Consider the following 11,943-nt stretch of genomic DNA (forward strand, 5'->3'; position numbering starts at 1 on the left):
ACCCCGGTTTTTAATAATAGTCGCCTTTCGAGAGTAAGTTTTAGTTTTATTCTACGAAAATACATAAAATACACCATAAATACTTACGATAATTTAAAAAAAGACATCGAAATATTGCTAAGGTTACTCGTACTTTGTAGCACCTTAATTTGGAATCTAAGGTCTAATCAAGGTCTCCAACCGTAATATTGGAGATGAATTAAAGGAATGGTTCATTATAAATGTCTCATAGTAACTTCAATGGATTAACTCTTTTAATACATTGTGATAAAGTAGTTGAAAATGGGTATAAGTTTCATAGAAGTGAGCCGTATATAATTCAAACCTATTACTGTATATCCTATTTGAATTTTTCAGTATATTTACATAATAGAGAAGCTCCTTATTGAGAAGAATGAATATTTGAATTTAAAAATGTCTAGTATAATCTCAACAATTAAATTGTTATCTATGAAAATGAAAACTTTTTAATGTAAGTTCAAACATTGAGTAAGGAGCATGTAGCCTTGCTATAGCATTCAGTTCTCGAACTGAGGTCGCTTGAGAATGATGTTTGAAGAATAAATTCCATTTGATACGTAGCATATTTTGCGAAAAATTGTACACTAGTTCAAAGGGGAACACAATAACGAAATAAAATTATAAAAATGTCCTTATGTCTACCATGCACAGATCCATCAGAAACAAACACCTAGAAGTTTGTAGAAGAATTATTAGAAAGTATATACAATGTCCTTCCTCAACCAATAGCCCTACAAACCCAGACTAAACTTTAACAATCATTCTCTCCACAAATAATCGCGCACAAATTATGGCAACAAAAACACTAATATAGTAATCCACTGTTGACGGAATTCAAGTCCACACACTAGAGTTCGATTGGTGAGATGAATTTAAATAAGGAACGGCAGAATAGCTTTCCTCTGCTTTGGATAGTTTGAGAATTCCTTTTTGTAGTTGCGATGCTTTCCTAGAGCCCAGATCGTCATCTGGTACATACCAGCGAATGTAAACAGAGCAGCTGCAACGCAAAATGCATAATTTCATTTTCCAAATTTATGATCTTCATCTACACTTGAATTCTTTCAATTTCAACAAGAGAATAACGTGATACCATAAAAAAAAGATTGCATCTATGTTTCTCTATGGTAATATACAGTTGCATGCTGTTCCCTAACTGTATCAAACATCAATCTGTCAGAGTAATTGGCGCAGAAGCATTATTATCAAAGCTCAATATTTATTGAATCCATTGATAAGGGAAACGCTGCTAAGCGACTGCATTAAATTTTGTGTCATCCATGTTCTCAGTGGAGTATTATTGATAAACCAGTGAGGACGTAAACCTAGTTATAGCTTGTTCAATCCCAGAATAAAAATACCGTCTCTTGAGCAGAAAAAAGTAATAATTTCGCTTGATAGTAGTTATTGTGAACGTGGTATTTTTGAGCTCAAAATTTATGTGTTTTTATTCAATATTCTGTGAATTAGAAGTTTTTTTCTGTTTCTTTTTCAAGTTTCATTATTGACCTATCTAAATTTGATTGCTGTTTCAAAGTAAATACATTAGAATGACCTATTGAATATTGAATAAATATTTGTTTTTCAAAATATCAATCGTTCAAAATCTTTACAAAAAAAAAATAAGCAAAGAAAGAGTTGTGCAGTAAGAAGATGTTTCACGATTCCGTTTTTGCTGATCTATTTATTTTTTCTATTATATTTAGAATAACCAATTTATATATTATTGTTTATATATTATTGTTTATATATTATTAATTTTTATAAATTATATTATACACAATTTTTAAAACTGTAAAGTAAAAAGGTCGCTGCTAGTAACCAGTGAGTAAACACTTTCTACTTCAAAGTCTTTCCAAATCTGTATAATGTATCTTAATTAAATTACATCTATAGATAATTTTTATTAAACAAAAATCCAAATTAAATGCTGGATATTCATTATCCATATGAGTTATTCATTATCGTTTGAATAAATGCAATTTCTCAGTAATTAGAAATCTATAAAATAATTAGATACATCTAATAACTGTCAAAGGATGCAAACACATGGCGAAACAGTCGTCACTTTCCACTATGAAGTTTCAAAAACTATGTAGGCCTATAATGTTTCATAATTAGATACCATCTATAGGTTCTGTCACTAGCATTAGAATTTTGCCTTCTATTGTGTCAATGTGTGTGTTTGAGTGTAAAAGATTAGAACATACGAGGCTCGTTCCAGAATTAAGTTACACTACTTTTTCATAGCTGTGTACATGGCAGGAAAAGGCTGAAATTTTCAGGGAATTTTCTTGCAAGTTTAGTGGCAGTGCTGTAAATGTTTCATGCGGCTGCCATGATACATTCGTTAGTTGCGAGCTGTCCGTTATGAAACTACCACTCATTTCTACTGCCAAATGAAAATACTTGGTGTCATTCGTTTTTCAACGGGAAAGAATAAAAGTGTGACTGAAAATCGCCGCAAGTTGTGTAGTGTGTATGGCTAGTTCCAACATTTGAAGAGAATTGCTAATGAATTTTGTCAAGTCAATTTTGACTAAGGTCGTTGTCTTCGGATATCTTCGACAAATCAAATCAAATTTATTGCCTTACAAGAAGTGTTCACAAATAAATACAGATTACAAAATATAATATTTTATAATAAGAAGTATAATTTTTAGCATAATAATATACTAATTGGGCGAAACCAGCAAAACCACAGTTTGAGTGCCGGTGACGAGTACCAAAACAGAAAACGATACTATTACTTCCAATAGAAAAACTTTGATTCAACAAGGTAAGCTAAACTATAATAATTATAACTATACAATTCAATCAAGGCGAAAGTGGGGAAAACACATATTTATACTTGTTGGAGCCTTCTGAGCCAACAATACTGTATCGATGGCAATACTAGAAAAAAATCAAATCACATTTGTTGATTCAATCCAATCAATAATTTTTTTAGTTCTTGATTTAGTGATGCTATCTAAAATTAAATTTTCGGGTAACAGGTTAATCAATTTATTTACATAGGGGAACTGTCTACGGCATACTATTAGGTCTATCCTGGAATTTGATGGTGATCTGAGATTGTAAGCTGGAATGTATGGAGTGAATGTATTTTTGAATCTATTGATATAAAGTATTAATTTTTTATATAGAGTTGTCTCACTGTCAGAGCCGGGAATTCTTCATAAAGTAAGTGACTGGGATATCGTCTCGGCCTTTGGAGAGCAGCCTTTAGTATGTGCCTCTGAATCACACCTATTTTATTGAAATGAGTGTCTAAGGCACCCCCCCAAACCCTTATACCATACTAAAATATGGATTGGGCATAAGCCGAATAACTTTAAATCTGCAACACTGCTTAATCTGTAGAATTTATGAACAATATATTTCATTTTTTTTACACATATTATCAATATATACATTCCACTTCGGATTTTGATCTATTAAAACACCTAGATATTTAACTTCTCTCACGTTTGTCAGTGATTGACATAAATACAGTCCCTAACAACAAAATCTGAGTTTGACGGACTACTCCTTTCAGCACAGTCAAACGAATGAATTTTAATTCCACCATTTAACATTTCCAACGGGATGGAATTTATTGTTGGCGAGAAAGTCATATATACGCTTTTTTGTGTTTAAAGTGAGCGTGTGCAGATCAAGTCATGACAACTGCTGTGAGACCTTATTCTGTTAGAAGTTTTGATTCTTTCCACGTAGAACCAGAAAAAACTAGAGCTGTATCATCAGCAAAAGAGATGGAATAACAACCATTTATATTAATTTTTAGTCAAATATTAGGTCACATGACATGAATGGACGGCCACTTCATTTTTCGTTGAGTAATGTTATTCTTCCTTCAACAGAGGATTGGAGTAAACGAGAAGCAATTGGCCTTGACATAACGTCGTCACCATACACACTACACAACACTTGGTGAATTTCAGTTACACTTTTATTCTTTCCCGTTAAAATACAGATTACAATACGAGTTTTTCGATAGAAGTGAGTGGTAGCTCTATATTATATTGCTCGTATCTAACGATTGAATCATGGCAGCCCCATGAGAATTTGGCATTACTACCACTAAACCCCTGGAAGAAAGTCCCCTGAAAATGTCAGCTCTCTCCTGCCATGTACAGGACTATAAAAAAGTAACTAAGCTCTGGAACGATCCTCATAGAAAATGAATACAATTAGGAGGAGTTTTATTGAATCAAATTACTAGTCCCCTTTTTTCTATTGAGACTGACACACGATTATTTTAAAATTTTGACGTTTCACTTACTCTGATAAGAGTAAGGAATGATAATACTCTGATATGAGTATTATCTGGGGAGCTTCTAAAAACACAGAAAACAAACATGAATATAGTGAGGTCCACGTTATAATGGCAGTGAAGAAAGATAGGAGAGCAACGTTGCCCATCCTCTGTCTTGTCAACGCCTTTTATAGACAGTACCTGATACAGTTTTATTGATGTAATATTAACTGTTCATTCTCGTTTAAAATAATCTATTATAGTTTATCAAGCAATAAATTATATTTTTCAATAATTTCATAATGAATAATTTTCATAATTAAGATTAAATATTTTGTTAATTAGTTACCGTATTAATTCTACATTGTTGAAAGACGATCTAGCAACAGAGCATAGCGAGAAAGAGATAGCGCTATCCGCTTTGTTTAATGATAGACAAGGATTGCAATACCATTGCTAATCAAACACTGCCGTTATAACGTGGACCTCACTATAGCCCCCTTTTTTTCCATTGAGACAGAACAAAATTATTTTAAAATTTTGACAATTCCCATACTCTGGTACGAGTATTATCTGGGAAGCTTCTAAAACACAATAAAACAAACATGACTATAGTGAGGTCCACATTATAATGGCATTGTTTGTTTTGCAATGGTATTGCTATCCTTGTCTATCATTCAACAGAGCGGATAGCACTATCTCTTTTTCTCGCTTTGCTCTGTTGCCAAATCGTGTTTCAACAATGTAAAATTAATAACTAATTAAATATTTAATCTTAATTATGAAAATTCATTATGAAATTATTGAAAAATATCATTTCTTCCTTAATAGAATATAACTTATTATTTTAAACTAGAATCTTCTTCTTCCTTGGCTGTGCCTTATCCCATTTAAATGGGGTCGGCATTCCTTTCTCTTAGTCTGCCTCTCCACAAAGCCCTATCCAATGCTTCCTCTCTCCTCCAACCACTCTCCCGCAAGTAGGCCGTTATTCTATCTCCCCACCTCATCCTAGGTCTACCTCGTTCTCTCACACCATCCAAAACCAAATCCTGCACTCTTCGTCCAACATAAATTATAATCGTCCAGCATTATTTTAAACTAGAATGAACAGTTAATATTACATCAATAAACCTGTATAATTAAAAACACTTCACTTGAATGGGCTACTTTTTTACAAATTAATAAGAACAATAAGAAAAATTGTAGTACACTTTATTATTTAAAATATTACAACGACTAGTTTCGAACATAACTTAGGTCATTTTCAAGTTGAAATGTCATTGTTGGTGGACATTTCAACTTGAAAATGACCTAAGTTATGATCGAAACTAATCGTTGTAATATTTTAAATAATAAAGGGTACTAAAAGTTTTCATATTGTTCTTATTAATCTGTATAATTAATATAGAATTAATAATAGTATAGTATTATTAATCATTTTATGATAAAGTTGTTTTGTCATTGTTGCTAAATAATTAATTAATAAATACCGTCTATAGAATGCATTGACAAGACAGAGGATCGGCAACGTTGTTCTCCTATCTTTCTCCACTGTCATTATAACTTGGACCTCACTATAGTTTCGGTTATTTATGCCATCATAGAGTGTCTAGAAAAAGGACGCTAGTAATTCTATGTGACAAAATTCTGAAATGACCAATAAGGAGTAGTGAGTGACTGACCTGGCAAACACTGCGTCATGACAGTGAAGGAGACCCATGAGAGGAACTCGTAGGTGTAGTTGGGACAGGAGACGAAGTTGAAGAGCGCCGTATAGGGGTTGCCGGTAGCGACAGGAATGCGCCGCACCTTGGTGCCGGGCGGCCGCAGGTTGCGGAGAGCTACGTGGATACTCAGGTTGCCCACTTCACTCAACTAAAACAACACCAAATAAAATAAATGATTCAATTTTATTACCATTAAAAAACAAATAAGCAAACAAATTGATAAAATAAATTTAATTTAATCAATCATTCTTTGCATGTACATTGTTTTACAAATCGTCATTCATAAAAACTAACTACAACAACAAACAAAAAAACAACAGCAAATCAATCAATAAATTGGTCAAGGATTGACAGACCCCAGAAGAAAACTCTGCCATACTATAAAATTCTTTGTTTATTAGTCAGTTTCTGAGGCAATTCTTGAATTCTTTTTTATTTGTCAGTTTGGTAATTTCTGTAGGGAGAGCATTCAAAATATTTTTGATCATATTCTGAGGGTTCGCTTCATAGAATGTAGTTCTATGGGCCTGAATTCTTAATTATCTATTATTTCTTGCATTGGACCCGTGAATAGATGCCCCTGTTGTTCAGGACTCTCGCAATTTGAATCCATACATTGCACATTCATGAATATAAAGGCCAGGAAGAGTAAGCATTCTTAAAATTTTAAATGACCCTCTAAAGGAGATTCTTGGAGATTTTTACATGACATAGTTAATAAAATACATAATATTTATAATAGGTAAATACAAAATTTACTGCAGATATAAAGAAAATGTAATTTTTCCGAAAATTAACCTACTCAACTATGGGTAACCCGTGTACTATAGCCGGTGTTAGTAGCACTAATACATTTTGAGTGTGGGTGCAAATACATTGGGTGAGTGAACTCACAAATTAATCAAAATGCTTTCTGTACAATGCCTTCCAGATGTTATAATCCAGTTTTTAACAGCGTTTTTGGAAATTCTTGTGTTTTCTATTATCTTGTTGTGTGCAGGAAGTAGATTGTGGAGTTTTGGTGCTAGCTGGTTGAAGTGTCTTTGGTATGTTGCCTTCCTAGCCACGTTCTTGAAAAAGAGGTTTCTATTTATTGTGTTAAGACTGTGGTTTCTATGTGTAAAGCTTTCTGGGTTTTTGTGTAATCTGCAAATGATTTCCAAGGAGTAGAGGTGTCTTGCGTCCATCATACCGAATTCATTTTGGAGCTGGTCGATAATCTTCTGCTTGATAATCTTCATTATCAGTATTGCACTTTTGAAAGGGGGTCAAGGTGCACGTAGTAGATTATACTTCATAGAATCATTGCGATTTTCACTCAAAAATTTTCATTAAAATAAAAAGTTACTTGAAAGTAAATAGTTTTAATTTCATGGTTGAAAAACTGAACAAGAGAAACGCATTCAATAACCATCTTAAAAATAGTGAATTTTTGAATAGCCTATGTTACAAAAGTTTGGGGTAGAAAAGCACAAAACCACTATAGGCACTTCTTCTTCACTACGATATACACATTTATTCAAATTTGAAAAATGAATTAGCTTAATATTCTTGTCAAATTTGAAAAATGAATCAGGTTTATATTCTTGTCATAATTATTCTCATTATAATTATTTTTTTCTAACTGTCACAACTATTTGTATTATTTTTGTGTTTCTGGTGAAATAAATTGAATTGAATTGAAAAATCGTGAGCTTTGATACAATCAATGGTTGTTAGAAACCTCCAGATTTCAGAGTTGCTAAACGAAAATAAAAATGAAAATAATGGATATTCTAGATATTTCACGTCGCCTTCGAATCATCAAATCACAATAGATTCACCAGCAGTGCTGCAGTGATATCAGTTTAGTTTCAAGCTTTGATGAATCATAACTTTCATGAGTCACGCCAATTTGTAAACTATTACTTTATAATGAAGAGGTGCTTCTGGTTGTCGATTGATAATATTATTATTGATGGAAGGTTTTATTAGAATTGCAATTTAACCAACTGCTGGACTATTAGTTCTATCTATATAGCTTCAATTGAATATTTGAAATAATTATTACACAGTAACAATAATTATTGATTCATTTAATTTAGCGTTCATTAAATATCAAGTTTCTTAGGTTCGAAAACGTTCACGGTGACTCTATTTTGAGAATATTGCCAGCAAAGATAGACGAGTGGTCTGAGGCGTCGCAACTAACTCCAGTCTGCCATTGCTAAGCCTGATTGTGAGGTCTGATTCCGCACAGAACATTTTTATTATTGATTCATACAATAAGTACATAATCAAAATGACAGGGAGGGAAAAATAAAGTAACCTTGTGCTATTTATCTCCGAAATTTAGATAAGGTTACATATAGTCCAAAATAGTTCAAGTCTTGTAGTTGTTCACTTCACAAAATTTTCAGTCCTTAATTATTTGCACAAGGAAGATTTTTAAATTTAGATGCTTCAAAGCCAAACTTAGAAGGAATATTTCAAAATAATGATTAATCACTAAAATAGGAAATATTCACATATTGAAGAAATAATTTAGCAGATCCATAAAACAAACTTAATATTCTTATCTCATATCATTACTCACACAAATGCAAAAGCCCATCAAAATAAGATTTCAATTTTTTGGGACACGTCCAATCCTTACTTATTTTTATAAAGTTAACCAAGTCTTTTCTCATCTATCATTGTCTTATCACTTATCATTTGTCTTACCATTCTCATAATTTGTTTTATTTATATTGGACACTGCTTGATCATTCGAAAGGAAATAAAACGCTAAACAAATTACAATAACTTACTCTATTGCATTGTTAAGCTGATTGAAATCCTTCTTTTTATACCTAATGGTAGCCTACATTTCATAGAACATCCAAGAGCTATAACATGAAATGACCACCAATGAAATTCAATCTAGCTTCATGTTCCATACAATCAGTAAAATGCATTATAGAACTTTCAACTCTCAACTGAAAGAACTCTGGTAGAAATAATTTTACTCTACATAACCTCTAGACCGCCTATTTTAAATTAGGGTTTAAAGTAGTTTTGTGCGAATACCTGTTGTTTTTACCTGATTCGTATGAATTCAATAGATCAATGTATCTATGAATGAATAATGAGCAAAAAAGCACACTTACTACAAAAGCGGCGAGTCCAGCGTAAACTTGTACAATGCTTGGACTTGTGAAGAGAGGATGGTTCACATGATAAGCCACATAAGCTGTGAACATCCAGTAGTACGAGCAGTTCTTGAAGAGATTCATGATAGGCATAGTCGCATGTGAAAACCTGTGCACAAACAACGTTTCCAGAATCCTCTTAGCGTAATGGAATGTGTAACAGCCGGCAGCTAGGCTGGAAAACGAAAATATTGATTAGAACATGAATCAAATTGCATAGAAGTAAAGGCAATGAAGTCAAGTGGAATGGATTATGAGATATATAAGAAGTATAATACAATGAGCTTCAATAAATGGAATGCGATTTTATTATTCGAGGAAAAAAATGTTATGAGAAAGCATAAGTAGGCAGAGTCAAATCATTTTTGAGGGAGCAGTAACAAATAGAGCATTAACTCCAAACTTGAAAATTTGAATTATGACATTATGAGGATTAACTGAGATTAATTATTTTCAATATCATATCAAAGTTTCTAAAAATTTCAAATGCTTTTTGTAAGATGTAATATTACAATTTTATAGTTTGAACTTTTTCAATTATTTCTAATTATTGATTTAATTTGATTTCAAAGTATTTTTAGATTTGGAAATATGTGTTTTTTGTTTGATTTGGATTGTGAATTGGAGTTTGTAACTCAAAATTGTGAAAGTGACATATAACTTAGCTACATTTGGACTGTTGTAAGAATTAGAATTGCAACAGTTTTGGGATTTAGCCAAAGGTACTTTTGTAGAAGTTGTATAATTCTGAATAATTGAATAACGAATAAAAAGTCTATTCGAAAGAAATTAAAATACAGAAATATTAGTTTCGTAGGTTTTGATAAACTTTAATCCAAAAAATAAACAGATGTAAGATGAAAGTTTTCATAAATATTTTACATAGTTGCCGTTAGTTGTAATATTCATAATTATTTATTCATGTATTGATTCAATTATAGACAAAATCATTCTTTTAAATAATTGGGGGAGGACCAACGGGCACAGCCTGTTCCTCCCCCGAATTTTGATTCATATACTGGTCTTGAAAGTCGGTTATGTTTTCTCCACTTTATAAAATGGTAGCAGTAGCCGTAGTCGAGTGGATTAGATACTGGCTTCATAATTCAGAGACCCGGGTTCAAATCCCGGCCCGGGCAAGAAATTTTATCTTGGGCCACTCCCGTGGTTAGTTTGGACACGTTAAGCCGTCGGTCCCAGCTGCCTAAAATGCAGTCGTTAGGTTATGTCAGAGGTCCTCAAATTTGATCAGTTGCGACCTGAAAACTTTGACACCAGACCTAAGCCAGCCAGGTCACTCGATATTATTATCATCTATAAAATGTTCCATTTTCTGAGCAAACACATGCCGGTTTCCGAACTCAGGATGTAGGTAAGTTCTAGACTTTGAACAGCTGGAGTCAGAAAATTGGCTTTCCAAAACGGGGCGTAGTCGCAGTTTTTATGACAGTAGTCGCAGTTTTTATGACAATAGTCGCAGTTTTTATTTTCTCATTTCTATAATTGGAAACGTTTTTCCTTGACGAAATTAAACATTCCTAAATCATTCAAAATAGCAGAAATTTTACACTATTTTCTCTTTATTTTATTTTGTGCTCAATTTTCTAGTTTTCCGAAATTTAATTCAAACGTAACTATGACAATGACTACGACTACGCCACGTTTCGGAGAGCCAATCTTCTGACTCCAGCTGTTTAAAGTCTAGAGCTTAGCCAAATCCCGAGCTCGGAGACCGGCCCTTAAAAACAAGAAACTGCCGGCGCACAATGTGTTCTTTGCCGGTAGTGCCATAATATAATCGATTATATTTATTTTAATTAGTTGTATGAAATTACTTTTATGTCAAATAGATGAATTTGAAATAGAGTGGCTGCTTACTGAACAACATGCTGAACAGGCGGCGACTGAGAGGTGTCGCCGTAGAAGAGCCAAGGTCGCTGATAGAACCAGAGGTAGATGAAGAGCGGGCCGGCGTACTCGGCTAGGAAGACGGTCACCCATCCGATCTGCGGCCCGAGGTCCTTGACGTAGAGCTTGCTGCCTGTCTTGAGGCCAAGGCTGGCCAGGGTGTCGTCATCCTTGAGTGTCTTGCCCTTCGGCTCGAGTCGCAGCGACTGGCGGTCCGGTAGAGCTTGCGGCTCAGCTTGCTGCTAATGCCGCGTTTCACATCGCGCAGGGTCGTTGACGGAGTAAGCTGCCGACAAACACATGCATTCATGAACAATACATTCAATTAAAAATGCTTGTTTTCATGGAAATAAAATTTATCTATTATTTATTTAATTAAAATACTGTGTAGGTACTCAAATACCTAGAGTCAGTAATTTCAGACGATGGCACAATAACAGCAGATATAACACCATAGAACAAAAACTGCAAGGAACAGATGGCGCGAGCTAACAGGTGTCCTTTGTGATTCAAGAATGCCCATTAGAACAAAAGGCAGGGTCTACAAAACATGCATTCGACCGGTTTTACTTTATGGAGGCGAAACATGGGCTTCGTTGAAAACACATGAGCAAAAGCTTCATACTACGGAAATGCGCATGCTGCGGTGGTCAGGAGGAGTTACCCTTAAAGATAAAATCCGTAGTGAACATGTAGGTGGCAGTTTTAAGGTAGCGCCTATTGCTGAGAAACTTAAAGAGTCCAGGCTGAGATGGTATGGTCATGTTATGCGAGGACCCGACGATCACGTGGTGAAAAAGTGCCTCTCCATGGCTACACAAACAAGAAAAGAGGTAGGCCAAAAACTACCTGGATG

At 33.8% G+C, this 11,943-nt stretch overlaps 1 protein-coding gene across 1 annotated transcript in view; it reads right to left on the reverse strand.

Annotated features, from left to right (window-relative positions):
• Nucleotides 1-25: 25 nt before the first annotated feature.
• LOC120349590 (very-long-chain enoyl-CoA reductase-like) overlaps nucleotides 26-11,943 on the reverse strand; it is a 14,233-nt gene continuing 2,315 nt past the window's right edge. The window contains 5 exon segments of the mRNA XM_039419992.1: nucleotides 26-1,021; nucleotides 5,965-6,157; nucleotides 9,138-9,354; nucleotides 11,058-11,326; nucleotides 11,329-11,373. Coding sequence (XP_039275926.1) covers nucleotides 894-1,021; nucleotides 5,965-6,157; nucleotides 9,138-9,354; nucleotides 11,058-11,326; nucleotides 11,329-11,373 — 852 coding nt within the window. The 3' untranslated portion in view covers nucleotides 26-893.

The sequence above is a fragment of the Nilaparvata lugens genome, chromosome 2 (genome assembly GCF_014356525.2).
Source record: "Nilaparvata lugens isolate BPH chromosome 2, ASM1435652v1, whole genome shotgun sequence".
Lineage (NCBI taxonomy): Eukaryota > Metazoa > Arthropoda > Insecta > Hemiptera > Delphacidae > Nilaparvata > Nilaparvata lugens.